Source organism: Hyaena hyaena, unplaced genomic scaffold (assembly GCF_003009895.1).
Source record: "Hyaena hyaena isolate Hyena2069 unplaced genomic scaffold, ASM300989v1 scaffold_39, whole genome shotgun sequence".
In the NCBI taxonomy this organism is placed as follows: Eukaryota; Metazoa; Chordata; class Mammalia; order Carnivora; family Hyaenidae; genus Hyaena; species Hyaena hyaena.
This window is the reverse complement of record NW_024080671.1, coordinates 1346031-1362309: the sequence shown is the minus strand read 5'-3', so window position 1 is coordinate 1362309 and position 16279 is coordinate 1346031. Positions and strand designations below refer to the sequence as shown.

General features: G+C 42.7%; 1 protein-coding gene across 2 annotated transcripts in view; it reads right to left on the bottom strand.

Annotated features, from left to right (window-relative positions):
• Window positions 1-393: 393 nt before the first annotated feature.
• The window catches only part of MAP2K6 (mitogen-activated protein kinase kinase 6), a 111048-nt gene continuing 95162 nt past the window's right edge, over window positions 394-16279 (bottom strand). Inside the window, exons 9-12 of one of the 2 annotated variants that reach the window (XM_039229777.1) lie at window positions 15795-15872; window positions 14284-14423; window positions 6203-6248; window positions 394-1602 (exon numbers count right to left, since the gene is read on the bottom strand). In XM_039229777.1, the coding sequence (XP_039085708.1) occupies window positions 1525-1602; window positions 6203-6248; window positions 14284-14423; window positions 15795-15872 (342 nt within the window). In that variant the 3' untranslated portion in view covers window positions 394-1524. Of the gene's footprint in view, window positions 1603-6153; window positions 6249-14283; window positions 14424-15794; window positions 15873-16279 lie in introns of both variants that reach the window. The other variant, XM_039229778.1, reaches the window with a different exon arrangement.

Sequence of the window (16279 nt, the reverse complement as noted above, 5' to 3'; positions counted from 1 at the left end):
TTGGGGAGTAATAATCTCCATATCTGTGAACTCAAGGCAAAGACACAAACAGAGGGAGTTCTCTTCTTCCTTGTTCACCAAAATTCTCCATCCTCATCCTTCAAGAATACCTTATGTAAACCCAGTGTCCAAAAGCAATGTTTCCTGGTTATTATCAACCTAGTTTCCCTGCATCACTTCACTCATTTTTCATCAAGGAACCTAGAGAACCTAGGGGCATATTTAGTCACAAGAACGAGCTTTCGCTACTTTGTCAACCCGCCAGGAACCCACAATGGCACTGGCTTCCTACAGAACACGCCACTGTGTGCCGCTGAAGTGAAATGTGGCCTCAACCACTGGCTATCGGGCAGTCTATTCCTAGGAATTAATTCAACTCTCCCCATTACCTCCTATCTTATCAAAGAACGTTTATTTTCTTGTATTGCAGCCCTCCCGTTAATAGTAAGGCTTCTTTATTGAACAAGGGAGAGAAAAGAAAGCAAACGCACATCTTCACACAAAGGCAAACCTTGGGGCTTATACATTGTCATGAGGGAGAGAAGCAGAAGGCACCAATTCTCAGTGAGGTTTGACATGGCATCTCCTCTCAGGATTGACATATATCTTCCTCACCAAGCAGAGATGTCCACAGAAGCCACTTGGCAGAGCTTGGGACTTACTGAATACACACAGGCACACATGTAGAAGGGTAGACAGGTGATATAAAACCACATCACGAATCACATTCCATTAATACCACAAAGGTCAAGAGAACCCCACTCGGGACTCCGAGATGTGACACACGTGATTTTATGTTTCCCAAAGTTGGGGCAAAGTTATGACCGGGATGCCTCACCACTTCACCTGAAATACGTGGTTATTACCCAGGAGTTGAGCAGAAATCTAAGGACACAGCAAGAAGCTCCAACAGCTGGAACAGGTATTTTACAAAAAAAGAGCTCCTCGTTGATATTGTTATAATACTCTTAAAGATGCATATTAAATAATTTCCTCTGGACCACAGACACGATTGAACTTAAAAATAAAAGCCCTATAAATATTGCCAACCCAACCATGTGTCTTGTATTTCCCTCCTTGCATAAAATGGAATCTCTTCAACCAAGCTCTTAAACATAAATATTAAAATAATAAGTGGGACAGACTACAGATCTACTTACAATTTCATCACTACTGTAGCACCTTTTGACCAGGGCCAATGCATTCATTTCGTGAAGAACAAGAGAAGTCTGAGAAGCTTAAGGACTCATATGACACATCATTAAATATTTAATCACCTTTTTAAGTCCTAAGCCTTTGCCATATTTCATCCATCTAGACAGTTCATTCTATACTATGGATTCCAAGGCCCCCTTTGGAGGGGAAAAAAAATAAAGAAAAGAAAATGGGGAGGAAAAAAACCTTCTGAGAGGAAGGATTAAATTATCTCAAAAAAGATGAGTTTCTATTGGCGCTTTCATGAACTTGCTTCACCCTGTAAACCCACCAATCCACAGGAGGGCCAACCAATTGAGTCCACGGTAGTTAGTCTCCAAGAATTGACTTTACAAAAGATGCCACATCTGTTGCTTTGGATTCGTGTAGGGTGAAAAACGGATGTTGCTGCAAAAGAAGAGAAAGACACATGGTATTAATATTCAGCACTGACAATACATGAGATTAGCAATTTAACAGATGTGTTTGGTGAACAGATTAAAGTACCCCTATTAGGATTAAACTGGACCCTTCCAACCTCTTCCCAAATCAAGTATATGCCTAGTGATGAGGACATTTTAAAGATAACTTTTATTGTAACCTTCCCTTCCTACAGAGGATTTATTGCTTTGGAAAATATATGTAATTAGGCTATTTAAAGCCCATATATGGTAAAATACAAGGATTGGCAAAGACAGCCCAAACTCTGGTTTACAAATAACCCTGTTCCCTACAAAGTAATTTTAAACTGATACAGCAGTAAAATAATGAGAAATTTCATAGATTCATGCACATTGATTTCTCAAGAACTGGAGAGTAGAATGAGAAACCAATTTTTGTAGCATAGTAAATGGGCAAGGCATTGCTTTCCCTTGACACCGGAGAGCTGGTCTGGACTAGAACAGTTAACGAAGCCACTCTCTAAGCCACATCGACAGCCACGAGTTATACTCATGTCTCTCTCGATGAAGAGTTGATCCATCTGGAAAATAATGCAGACTGCCAAACTCTAGGTATGCGCAGAGAAATTCAACTTGGAGATTAAACATTGAAAAGCAAAAAAAAAAAAAAAAAAAAAAAAAAAAACAAAAAAAAAAAAAAAAAAAAAAAAAAGCCCATATTCATGCAGCTCTGAAGAAGCAAACTTCACAAAAATGCCAGAGTGAGGACAGGCGTCGTGGGTCCAAAAGGCCACACGATGGAACAATTCTGAAGGAAATGAAGCCATTTTCTCTGCAGCAGCATAACCCTCCCCCAAAGGCACAATTTTGTTACAACAGGTTCCCAGGTCACACTGGACCCTCACACCTCTAATACAAGGGAGATACATCAACTCGTGAACCATGGTTCTCACAGTGGGAAACAGAATCCAACAAACAAACCAAAAAGAATGATTCCTTCGGGTAGAACCTAGTGCCAGTGTCAGGTACATCCCCCCACCTCCCTCATTGTCTGCTGGTTTATTTTCAGTGCCTAGTTGAGCAGCTAAGTGTGAGTGTTTCTGCATGCAGACATGTAGATGACTCACTTCGTTTCTCCCTGACTTTGGGGATGTTAGTTTATAACCTTCGTGTTGCCTAGTGGTAGGTTTTCTAATTATATTTGTTTTCAACCTGACAGCACAGGGCTAGATGAGTCAGCTCTGTGGGGAACTGAATGCCCACCCGTGGAAGTTTTAGAAAACAATGTACACGGGAAAGGAACAAAGGCATAAAACCCAAAAGAAGGTAGGTGGTCACTGGTAAGCATCGTGACTCAAAACATGGAAAAGAGGCTTTTTGCTTTTGCCCATCTGGAAGATACAGGTTGGGTGTTTGCTCAGAGCCTCGCCCCCACCCTATTAACCGAAGCTCTAGATGCTAGGCCCTTCATCCTGAGCTCCCCGTCACACAAATAAATAGCAGCATTACCTCTGACTACTAACCACTTACACAGCACACTAACCAAGTGCTTTACCATCATGCTTATTAGCTTTCCCACATCCTCTGACATTGGGTGATCTTTTAATGTACTTAAAAGTTTTCACTATCAAAACAGGACGTGTCAGACCTCAGACCGTGTCAATGATTACTTCCGATGCCCGCCAACCCCATCTTGCCTCTGGTTCTGCTCTGCCTGTTAGCTCAGGGCGGGTAGCCTTAGTCTGGATGAACCAAATAACCTGACCTAAAGTCTTTAAGCGAAAAAATCCTCAGGCGTCTTCCACTTTATTCTCAGGCTGGGAAAATGCCTGTGAGAGTCAGAGGAGAGATGGAGGGGAGAGCAGGCAGGCATGTCAAAATGGAAAGCGTGACTCGCCTTCTTGTGAGGGTTCTGGGGCTGTAAAAGGTTGGGAGAGAACCCAGTTTTTCTATAAGCAATGGACTGGGAATAGCAAGGCCAGAAGCATGGAGAGGAGCAAATAAGGCTGGGTTTTTTCAAAAAAAAAGGAGCCACGTACAGCAAGGGAGTACACTACCAATGGTTGTGCCTGGAGAAACATGGAGATCCAAGAATACATGACCGGGAGCACTGGGGTGAGCCACAGTCGCTAACAGCCACCATATCTTCTACACAACACCTCATCCCTCAAGACAATGATTTTCTGTGGGTCCAAACATCCTTGCTTAACACTACGATTCGATCTAGAACTTCCCAGGATATTCGAAGAACATAATCACCTCCTGGGCAATCATCTGCATCACCCGAGTATCATTTCTGGCGGTTATCATCTGGGATGAGGGTCAACAATCAATGTTCCAGGGATCAAATCCAGCCCACTGCCTATTCGTGAAATAAAGGTTTATGGGAACGCAGCCACACCATCTGTTTACATATGGAATAGAGCTGCTCTCACACTAAAACAACAGAGTTGAAAAGCAGCCCACAAAGCCTGAAACATTTCCTATCTAACCCTTTACAGAAAAAGTTGGCTGGTCCCCACTCTAGAAGAACAAACCCTACTGAGTCATGTCCCCCAGTGGGAGTTTGTGAGAACAAAGAGATGATGTTAAAGCATGTACACCCTCCATCCCAGCTAGGGGAGGAAACATTTGAGATTTCTATAAGAGGTACATGTCTGGGTTGGAGCCTTAATTATACTGTCCTTCACCTGGAAAAAGGATTTTTCCCCCTTTCTTCACCAACTCCTACAATTTAAACAATAGTCTCCCGGCATGTGTTTTCCCAATGCTAAAGTCAAAGAGTTTGGACTCAGATTTTCCATTTAAAAACCTCAATTCCACAGGAAAGCAAGGAGCAGTTATAGCCTTAAAAGGCAAGTCCATTTCCAGTACCACAAAGACTAAAGCCATAAAAAGAAGTGGGGGTGGGGTGGGGGGAATGCACATGACTTTATAACATTAATATGTAGACCATAAAAGCCCACAGCATTAGAACACAATGGAGAGGTGGAATTCGGCATCAATTGCCCATGGATATGAAGCTAGAACTTGGCATTTTTTTCCCCTCAAGTGTGTGCCCCCGAGACCTGTGATAAGAGGCCATTCAGAAGGAAAAGAAAAGAAAATGTTCTGCATTTTAAATAGGCAGGAATATATAGAAAGTGCTCTTCTTTTTCTGAAAACAGACACAAACAAGAGCACTTTAAAATGGGAGCGCAGGCTTCCTCAGACCCAGGAAATCACCCCAGGTCCATTGCACTTTATGTGAAATTAATTTTAAAATGGTCCGAAAATTGCATAAGTACACCCAAAAGGGTAGCCACGACTGAAAAGGTCCCCAACTGGCTATTAAAAATATAATCAAAGGGGCAATGTCCAGCCCCAACACGTGGTACGCTAAGTTTTTTCAAGTAGTTACACATCTTCCTTTCTCCCTCAACTGTGGGTCATCGTTGGACAGAGCCAACAAACAGAATGCTCAGTCCCAGGAGATGCCTTTTGAAAGGGGACAATTGCCACCAAGAGGCCACCTTGTCTATTCTGAAACTCTCCCCCAGTGTTCTTTTATGGTCCGTCAGTTGGAGAATGGTTCAGACAGAAATCAAGGTTTAATCAACAGAGCTGAAAATCCATGTGGTTGGCTGTGACCATCACCTATCCTGTGGATCGGCTCTCTGTAACTCTCTCTGGCTTATGTCTCCTAGCTATCCTTTTTCTTTCCTTTTTTCCAGCTTTATTGACATAGAATTGGCCTATAACATTGTGTAAGCTTAAGTGTACGATGTGGTGATTTGATACACTTATATATTATGAAATGATTACCACGCTAAGGTGATGGTACACATCCATCGCCTCACACAGTTACCATTCTTGTTTTGTGATGAGAACCTTTAAGGTCTATTCTCCTAGAAACTTTCGAGTGTGCAACACAATATTATTAACTATGCTATTAACTGTCAACCATGCTGTACACATTTCATCCATGTTGTTGCAAATGGCAGGATTTCATTTTTTAAGGCTCAATAATATTCCATTGCATGTGTATGTGTGTGTATCATGTGTTCTTTTATTTTTTTAATGTTTATTTATTTTTGTGAGAGAGACAGAGCACAAGTGGGGAGAGGCAGAGAGAGGTAGACACAGAATCTGAAGCAGGCTTCAGGCTCTGAGCTGTCAGCACAGAGTCCGACACAGGGCTTGAACCCATGAACCGTGAGATCGTGATCTAATTTTTTAAATCAACAATTGGTGAGTTGTCTGGCACTTTTTCCCTCATTACATAAATCCTTTAAATCATGCTTTCCTTCATTTATATTACTAACTGGTGGATCTTGAGATCTTAAGAACTTGAAAATACAAATTTTATAGGCATCTAGTGTATATGATAACCAGCTAACCAACGATGAAAAAATTACTAAGAAAGGTGCCTCGCCCCAGGTCATACTAAGGAAGGATTTAGGATGCACGAAGGACTCAACTCTTATTTTCATGAATTCACTTCCAGGTACTAACGTGTCAATGAACCAGCTCTTCCATGATGGGTTTTTTATTAAAATTTAGGTCTTAGTCACTCTACCTTTACTAGCGGTTGGTCAGGACAGGTTTACACTGGGAACAACACGTACCATAAGTTCTGGATATGTTGGCCGTTCTTTGGAATTCTTCTTCAAGCTTAAAGAAAAAAAAATGAATCACATTAAAATCTGGACCCATCTGTATTTTCACCAGCCTAGGATTTCAGAAGCGGCAGAACACTAAACATAACCAGCTTTAAAATGTATTGAACACATAAATCTCCTGTTTTCACTTTCCCCTTCTATTACACCTTTAAAATTAGGGTTTAAATCACTCTAGGTATACTTAACAGGAAGAATAGGGGTGTGCGTGTGTGTGTGTGTGTGTGTGTGTGTGTGTGTGTCCTTCTGGTACTTGTTAAAAAGTATCTTTTTGATGTTTTACCAACAACATACAAACTAGCTTTTCTGATCTACAGCCATTAGATTCCAAATTACGTATGTACTTTCCTTCAAGAGAGCTTTTACTACACCCATCCCCCTGGCAAAGAAATTGGCAGGTATTTCTCTCATTATATCTGTTAACTCTTCACTCTCTTCAATGCCCCGTTCTCCTGGCTTAGTGTATCATTTGTTCCCTTGAATGTGTCATTCGTTTTTATACATTCCTAACCGAACCCACCTAACGGTAGAAACCATACCCCCCTAAAATGCCTAAAGTAAAGCTACTTGTCTACAACCTCCCGGCTAAGGAAAGAGAAAGCCACCCTCAGTCAGTGACTTCGCAGGTTTTCTCCTCAGAAGTTCTCTGTGGCCCCGTCCTACTACTGTCCAGCGGCTCCCCTTCTGTATACACAACTGCATATATACACAAACGTTTTAATGACATTTGACACTGGAGGCAACAGTAAAAACAGCAGGAACTTCTTCCTGCGGGAAGAAGAGACCAGCCCTCACCTCTGTCCTTCACCCACCCCTGTATCCACCCATGGCCTTAAAATGGAAAAAAAGAAAATAAGCAGTTTATTTTGGAGTTGGAATCCCAGGTTACAGAATGAAGACAAGGAGGGTTCTGGAAACTGTGGTTTGCAAGGCAACCTACAGACTCCTCTGCCCACGGGGGCCCCAAAATCATACACAAATGGGAAGGAAACGGTCTGGGATCGAAGTAACCAACATGTGACTGACCATTAGGTAGCTGGGATTTGTGCTAATGGGTCATTTTGAGCAGAGGAGACCTCGTATGTGTGACATGAGCTCAGCTCCACCCCCAAAGGCTAATAATGATGAGGAGGTGGGGGGTGAAGGGACAGAGCCCTAAGAGAGTGAAGTCACTGAGACACTTTGAGAAACTGCGGTGTAAATCGAAATGAAATGGAAAAAAAGAAGAGAGAGAGAGAGAAAGCTTTTGAACCAAAACAACTTAAAACAGCCTACCAGTTTATTCCAGGCAATGCTGTGGGTAGAAGCCAGGAAACCTGAGACAGGGTACAGTAGATGTGAGCAGGGAAGTTTCAACCTGGAACTGAGGACAGATCTAGGACCTAGTGACCTCAGTGACCAGACAACCTATGAGAGAAAGTTTCATCTCAACTGAGGATAAAAATAAGAGCGGATTAGAAAGAGGAATTATTAACTGTCAAAGTCAGGTTGATATGAGAAGGTGTGCCTGAGTGAAATGAATGAGACCTTGGAAGTCCCACTTAGGACTTTGTATCTATATCCTTAGGTATCCACATAGATACTTACTATCCTTATGCATCCATACAGATACTTACATATCCTTATGTATCTATACAGATACTTGCATATCTTTATGTATCTATAAAGATACTTATGTATCTATATCTTGAGGTTCTACAGTGCTTTACTGGTTGTTCTCAAATGCAGGTGATTTTGCCCTCCAGGGGATATTTGGCAACATCTGGAGGCACTTTTTGGTTGATACAACTGGCATCTACTGGGTAGATAATAGATATGGCCCAGGATATTGCTAAATATCCTATTATCCCACAACAAAGACTGGTTCAGTCCAAAAAGTCATTAGTGCTGAGGTTGCACACCGTTGGGGTACGTGTCCTAGGCTATTCCTCTTGTCGCCTTCTCTTTCCTGCTCAGAAATGAAGTTTGCTTACAAGTACCCCCAGCTGGCCCGTCTGTCCTTTGCACACATTCTCAACACTGCCACCTCTCTATCTCTGAACCTCAGAAGCAGAAGTTTTCTTTCTAAGTTCAAGAGCGACTTCACCTAGACGGAAACACAGAAGAAGGAATGCGATCCCAGGAGCGTGGCTGACTTGCACAGACTGTAGTGAAAAAACAAAAGGGCTAATGCACAGAAGGCTTGGATTTTCAGCTACTGTTCAAAGCCAATCAAAAACCAGAAAGTCTTCTCCATAGTCTGAACAATGTAACTAACAAAAAGCAATGATGAAAAGCAGAGACAAAGCATTAAATCCACACTCCCTATTCACAAGCTTGATTTCAGGGGTCTCTACTTAGATGGGAACATTAGTCAGCCATGACAAGGACTCTGTTAACATCCTCCCTGAGGGTCACGAGCCACCTTTACATCATTAGCTTTCACTGGTCAGCAATCGAACCGAAGGATTCACAGAAAAAGGAGCTTGTTCCTCAGATGTTAGAACAATGGCCTCTTCTACCGACCAGAGGTCTTCGCAACGTCACTGATTTTTGAACTTCTATCTGGCAGAAAATGAAGTAAGACTCACTTCTCATCAGGTAGAGGAATATAAACACTTCCTTTTTTTTTTAAAGGAGAAATCTTTTTTTTTTTTTTTTTTTTTAATTTTTGAGAGACAGAGAACATGCGCAGGGAATGGACAGAGGAGGGGCAGACAGAGGGATCCAAAGCAGGCTCTACACTGACAGCATCGAGCCCAATGGGGGCCTTGAACTTATGAACCTGGAGATCACGACCTGAGCCAAAGTCAGAAGCTCAACCAGCTGAGCCACCCAGGTTCCCCCAAGGAGAGATCATTTTAAGTAAGAATAGCTTATCTTTTCACTTCTGGAATAGTTTAAGAAAAGTTCTCTGGATTTTTCTGTGGGGAAAAATGTGGGGAACGTACCCCAAGCTGATACATCGTAAAGTGTTTAGGATTTCTAAAACCTCAGGGATTGTGGGCCAATAGGCTATTTCTTGACTTAAGGCCTCTGATTAAAAGGCTCATTATTTCCCATAATAGCACTGCTGGGGAACGTTCACGGAAAATACTTACACAGCAATCCAAGGCTGTTGATTGAATTAATATAACTGATAAAACTCAATTCTCTCCATCTTTTAAATTGAGAGCACTTGAAAACATGCGCTAAGAATAGCAAAATACTCAGGATCAGGTTGGGGGGAGGGCAAGCAAATTTTCCATGTTTGATAGGAAGTGCTTGAAATGCAGTATAAAATAACAACTGTGGAGTTCAAAGCTACACCAATTTCTTTTTGGATTGGAGTCAGACTTTTGAATTTTCAAGTGGCTTGTCATTTTCAAGCGTGCAATTAGCTAACTGCTCTAATTCCTCTTCCAAATGCCACAACACACGCTCCTGACCGTAGCTGACACTAAAAAACAGCTTCATGCTGTCTTGAGAATTGCTAGCTTGGAGTTTGTGCTGACCAGAGGATTTCTGCCTGTTTGAATTCCCCCTGACGGTTTCCAAGAAGGCCTATTCGGTACATCCACAGAAGAAAACATGCTGTGTCTCCTAAGCCCATACATTTGTCATCGGCTAAATAAATATCCAGTGCCTCTTTTTACTCTTCTTCCTGAACAAGGCGGGAACTATATTTGATTGTCTGTTTTATGCTAGTTCCTCTGAGTCAGACAGTATCAATGTCTGGGTGGGTCTCCTCCAACATGCCATCAGGCTGGTCAGCTGGGCACTGAGCCTCTTAAATAGCCTGAAGGAGAAGTGAAAAGGAAGTCAAGCTGTTTGGACACTCAGTAGTTGGTTTCCAGAGACTTCCTTCAGGCACCAAGCCTGTGACTCTATAGGAAGAGGCTATAGAGAAAAGCATAAGCCTGCTACGATTCCATTTTTCCTTTCTGGATATTCATTTGTTAACCCTTTGTGGGACTAGGCTGTAAAGCTTTTCTACTGGACTTGTCTGTTATGAATCCCCAAACAAGGCCGTTAGGGTCAGCATCACCTACTCTGGGAAAGCTTTAAAAACCCTATGATAAGAAAGCCATGTGTAGGGGAAAAAATAGAGGAGGAAATGTCATTCAGTAGTCCTATTTCAAATGAAGTACAGAAAGGACAGGTGTGTAAGACACCACTGGTTTCTCCTTAACGTCCTTAAAGAATAAATGCTTTAAATTTCTCTCCTCTCTTCCCCTTCTGGCCCCACCCCTGAAGATAATGTTTCTCTGAGGCTACTGCAAAAGAAACACATCCCCTGAGGCTCCGGGCTCTAAATGTAACTCTGGGTATGACAGGGATAGCCTGGTACTGCTTTCTGTTCCACCCACAGTCCAGGATCACTGTACACTCACAAGCAGTGGTCAGAGGAGGGGACAGCCGAGGTGACTACCTGGATGACACTGAACCGTGTGGAGCAGCACTGGGATGTCATCAAATGCTGTCAGGACGCATCCCAGGAAAGGTCACAAATAGTCTGACAGATGACCCAAACCATGAATATTGCAGCCTTTCTCTTCTAATTTAGCATTTAGTCCAAAGAGAGAGGTAGGAGATAAAATCGCAGATGTATCTATCTCAAAATTCGGGATCCATTTTTTTCCGAATCTGTACGCCCCTTCCCCCACTTGCCACAAAAGTTGGGGCTTTCCGAGAAGTCGTGAAGGATCATAGCCGGACTATGTCATTAAAATACAAAAACACACATGGAGGTCATTCCAAAAAGGATCCTTTCATAAAGAGGTATCTCAAAAACGGCTGTGTAGATAGGCAAGTAGAGAAACAGCTATAAAAGGGAGGTACATTCAGGCTGTATCCCTTTCTTCATTGAAAGGAGGTGTTCGTAAATCACCTCTATATTCTTTCTACTCATCCCCAGATCAAACTTAAAACTATCAGTGGTAAAACAAGTGAAATAACTAGTTTGCTGCGGGGGGCAGGTGTGTCTCTGTAAGCTAACATGTAGGAAAATGAAATGGCTTCCGGGAAGATCTAAGCCATTCATAAAACTTTTTGAAAAAATCAGCACCATCTCTCAAAACATTAGACAACTTTTCCACCTTGGTTGGCTTCAAAACAATGTTCATACTGAAGGGGTATCAAAGAAAATGTATTGGTAATTTACGGTAGGCACAAAACTACTGAGCTGGCATCTGAAATAGGAGGGCCTGTAGTCTTAAAGAAAATCCAAGTGAGGCTCATTAAGAATGTTCATAAAATGCAGAAGTAAGGCTCCTCTTCTTCTTTCCAATGCTCCGACCAACAAAAACGACTCACTACTTTACACAACCGATATTCTCAAACATCAGATTCTACAGGGACTATGACACTGAAGGTTGGGAAGAATTTATTCTTTGAAAACTTCAAAGTTCAAGTGAGTTTTGTTTCTATTACATATACATATATATGTGTACATATAGTATATTGCATACATATATACGTATATATGGTGTATTACATATATACATATATGTATATATAATGTATTACATACATACAAATATATGTATAGTGTATTACATACATATATAGTATATTACATGTGTTACATATATATGTATATAAATAGTATATTATATACATGCATGTGTGTGTGTGTGTGTGTGTGTGTGTGTATGTTAATAAGTCCCATAAACAAGCCAGACGGCTAACAGCATTAACAGAACTAATGGTTCCAGGAAACCGAGAAAATGTCTATGGCTCAAAGTTTTTAAATTAATGAACTGTGGTAGCTGGGACTAAAATTGACAGAAAACCAGAAGGGAATGGAAGCCTCAGAAGGCAGCTGGAAGATATTGCCAGTGTTTTTAGGGGCGGGGGGTAGGCATGGGGAGGTCCTCCTACAAAGTGCAATAGTGCGATAATAAAGTATCTGCATCGTTCCCGTAGGTGTGTGCACACGTTAAAATTAGGAAGCATTATTTCTCAACGTTCTCATTTTTTTAAATATCCGTTTAAAAAGCTTTAATGCTCTGAATCTTCAGGGGGAAATTCTACATCAGAGGAAAAACATACTCTGGTGAAAGAGAAAGCAATTGAATGATTTTTAAAAATAAATTATAGAAGAAAAACAGTTCCTGAAAAGGAAGCAGTTGATATCAGGTCCACGGACCATAGGTCAAAATTAGGGGTTCTCATCCCAGCTGTATAGTAGAAAGATTTGAGAACATTTGAAAAATGCTGAGATTCAAAACCTTACCCTGACCAATGAAATCAGAATGGCTGCGGGTATGGCCTAAGTGACAATCAGTACATTTGAAAGTTCTCTCGAGTCTTATAAATGAACAGCCAGGGTTAACAACTACTGCATTAAACCGGAGATTCTCCAAAGGCAGCTCAGCTTCCTTAAACTTTCCACCTCAGCCTTATTCTCACCGCGTTTTCCAAAGTACCCAGAATCCTGGGGAAAGGGGGACAGACAGCCTAAAGGTTACAGCGTGGATAGTTTGAAAAGACCTCCCTAGGTAAGATCCTTCCCTTTTACCGCTCCTCTTGAGAACTACTGGTCGGAACTATTCAAGATGACTCACCCCTTTTTCTAGGTGACCTTTAAACGTTTGGGCATAAGGACAAAGAAAAACCAACAACAATAACAAAAACAAGTGCTTGAATCCAGAAGGCAAAACCATGAGCCCATCTCAGCCTGGCCAGTGTGCCACCACATCCAGCCCATTCGCTCAAGGAAAGCATAGACGAGGACACACCTCAGTAGCCCAGAGGAAGTGCCAGTAAGAGGCATCTAACAACACACCGTGCCCACTGCCCCAGCCACTCTCTAGCCATTCAGCCAAAACTCAAACAAAAATGAGCAACGGTGGGCCAGCCTCATACATCATCAGGGCAAAATACCAGGGATGACACAGAGACCAGGGCTAACTGCAAGTCCAAGAGATCTTAGTGTCAAAAACAACAGACAGTTGCTTTGTCTCATCATGTTTCCCAATAAAGGCTGCATTCAGAATACTTCTTCCAAAGAGTGTGGAAGCCAAGGAACGATAACCTGGAGGAGCTGTGCTGTCAAACAGCCTTCAGAGGCCCAGCTCCTTCCTCAGCAGGGGGCGATCAAGATCACTCCTCTCCCAGGGTCACAGCTGGGCTAGTCACTGTCTGCTTCCACAGGATGCCCACATCACCGAGCTGCATTTTGTGCTTTCCTTTCCTCCTCTTCCAGGCACACTTGACATTGTCCTTAGTATGAGCTTATACCAGGCAGTCTGGTCACCAGGCAGAGGGGAGAAGCCATGCCCTCTCCTACTTGCCACGATCCCACTGACAATTTCCAGGAAAATAAAATTTACATAATTAGCACGACTCCTTCCACCTTCCCCCTCCAACCTGGATTGGATTCCCTCCTCAGACCCCCCAGTAGTGTCCACTGTACCCTCACAGGCAAGTATATTCCCAGTTAACAAGTGTTGTGTCGGAGGCAGCCTAAAATATACTAGAACTACTCTATAAGACGTGTAGGTATCTAAGTCACACTCTCAAAAACTCCTCGGAATTTCTAATTTGAGATAATTCTTTGCATCTTATCTACTCTCCAGCTCTAATCCTCCAATGGTCTGATCACTGTTCTCTTGATGCTCTAATCAACATCAAATAGCTTACTGCTCTCATAAAGGAGATTTTTTTTTTTTCTGCTGGGAATACCTTTCCCTTCCCTACTTCCTTTACGCCTTGGACAATCCCTCACATGGTCGTCAGCTCAGAATCTATCTCTTCCAGAAACTCCATCCTAATGCCTTTCCTCTGAGCTCCCCAAATATCCTACACAGATCTCCATCCCTGGACTTTCCATATTGTACCACATTGTACCACAATCACTGACCCATGAGACCCCCCCTACTCGACTCTGAGCTCAGCGAGGGCAGGGACTGAGACAAAGCCTATCTTTGTTTCTCCAGCATCAAGGGCACACTCCATAAATGCTTTTGGAATGAATGCATGCATAATGGATTAAAACCGATGGAGGAAGTTCATGAGAAGTCCTCTTCTTCCTTAACACTGGCGTTTGGCAGATGGCGCTGTCTTACCACTGTGAGGTAAAGTCAACAAACTCTTCAGTGAACTTGTCTCCTGGGAGTTGTGGGGAGGGCTCCTCTACCACCTGTTTGAGCTGTTGGAAGGGAGTCCCCCAAGAGTCATAGGGAAACCGAAGGATCGCCAACTCAATCTAGAAGGGAGAGAAAGACAAGGGGTCAACAGCTTACACAGAGCAGCTTTAGGGAATCTGGGTGTTCTGATCCAGAAGAGTCAGCGGGAACTACAAAGGTGAAGTTCAAGTAAAATTTGGGGAGAAATAACCTCACAGTATGTTCCCTACTTTCCCCCAGTTCCTCAAACATGATCTTACTAGAGGCAGCCGATTAAGCCTATTTATAACCAGGTGCTCCTTCCCAAAAGCCATCGTGACACTTAATAAAATTGCAAGCCAGCAGTATTAAAGTCTGGGATGTAAAGCCACCAGGGTTTCCAATGTTTGCTCTGAAAAGGAAGGCTCACCCTGAGACTTTCACAGAGTGTACACCTGCTGCCATCTACAGGCCACTTGTTGGAATGAAAAAAAGAAAAAAAAAAACAACAACCCTAGCACCAAATGACGGATCTTTTTTTGGATTTGAGTAAGGCCACTTTGCCATGACAAGACCATCACGTGTCTTCTGGGCAGGGATGTGAAATAACTCACAGGATTTAATCAGCTGCTGTGCCTGGAAAGGAGCCAGGACCACGGTGGATAATTCCAGACCTTGGTGATACACTGAAAATTGATGATCCCCAGTGTTACAAATAAATCACTACTTGCATAACTTCAGGACTGCGCCTAAGGAGATTGGCCTGTGTGTTACTATGCCCTTTGGCTATATATGACCCCACTGGCCAAGACGTCTATCATAATCATAAAGCACAGCCTATGTCCTGGGGAACACAGCTCCGTCAGGCTCCACACACGTTAGCCCTCGTTGAGATGCTTGAGCCTAGATTAAAATAATTTAATTTTCAATGTATTTTTTAATGTTCATTTATTGATTCTGGGGAGAGAGGGAGTGCAAGGAGGGGAGGGGCAGAGAGCGAGAAAGAGAGGGACTCCAAAGCAGGCTCTGCACTGTCAGCACGGAGCTCGACGTGGGGCTCGAACTCGCAAACCACAAGATCAGGACCTGAGCAGAAATCAAGAGTCGGATGCTTAACTGACTGAGCTGCCCAGGTGCCCCAAATAATTTAATTTTTAACTATTAGGAAAACTATGAGGAGCTGTAGTCAGGGTTCATTTTACAGATGAGGATAATACAGTCCATGTGACTCTACTGGTTACTCAAGGGCATCTGACTGTTAGAGGTGGAATAAAGACTGGCTTTGCTCAATTCCAGGGCAGTATTTCTATGACACCACACTGCAGACAATCATCACTCAGATCCTCCTGCTATCTCAGGCAGAAAGGATGCTCAGGACCCACAGTGAGGGCATTTGCCTTTTGGTCTCAAAACCCACCCACTTCAGCTTCATGCCCAGAACCTCACAGTCCAGCGTGATCATTGTACATTACCATTGTGATTCCCAGACTCCAAATGTCAGACTTCACACTATATCCCTTCTGATTGAGCTCTGGGTTTATTCTTTCGGGCTGGAAAGGAGACAGGGAAAGACAAATGAGATGACATTCTTAGCTCCACAAAGTCTCTGGGGAGGTGGGCGTGTCCCCAGCTGCCAAGTGAGTCGTTTTAAGTGTGTTCACATGCCTCCCAGGCGGAGAAGACTCACTACTACAAAAAATATTGACACCTCCATGGGATTTTCCTCCTTCTGCAAGAGTCTCTACAATAATGGATTCAAGTCCCTCAAAATTCAAAATTAATTTCAATTTTGCCCCAAGAAGAAATAGGATATTCATTATAAAGCTACTCTCCCCATCTAGAAGTTTCCTTGATAAAAACATCAACAGCCCAGGAGCAATAATAAGAATCCACAAGCGTCACTGGGTGACTGACTCCCTGAGATTAGCTCAACACGGATGGGAAGGTTTTCAATCTC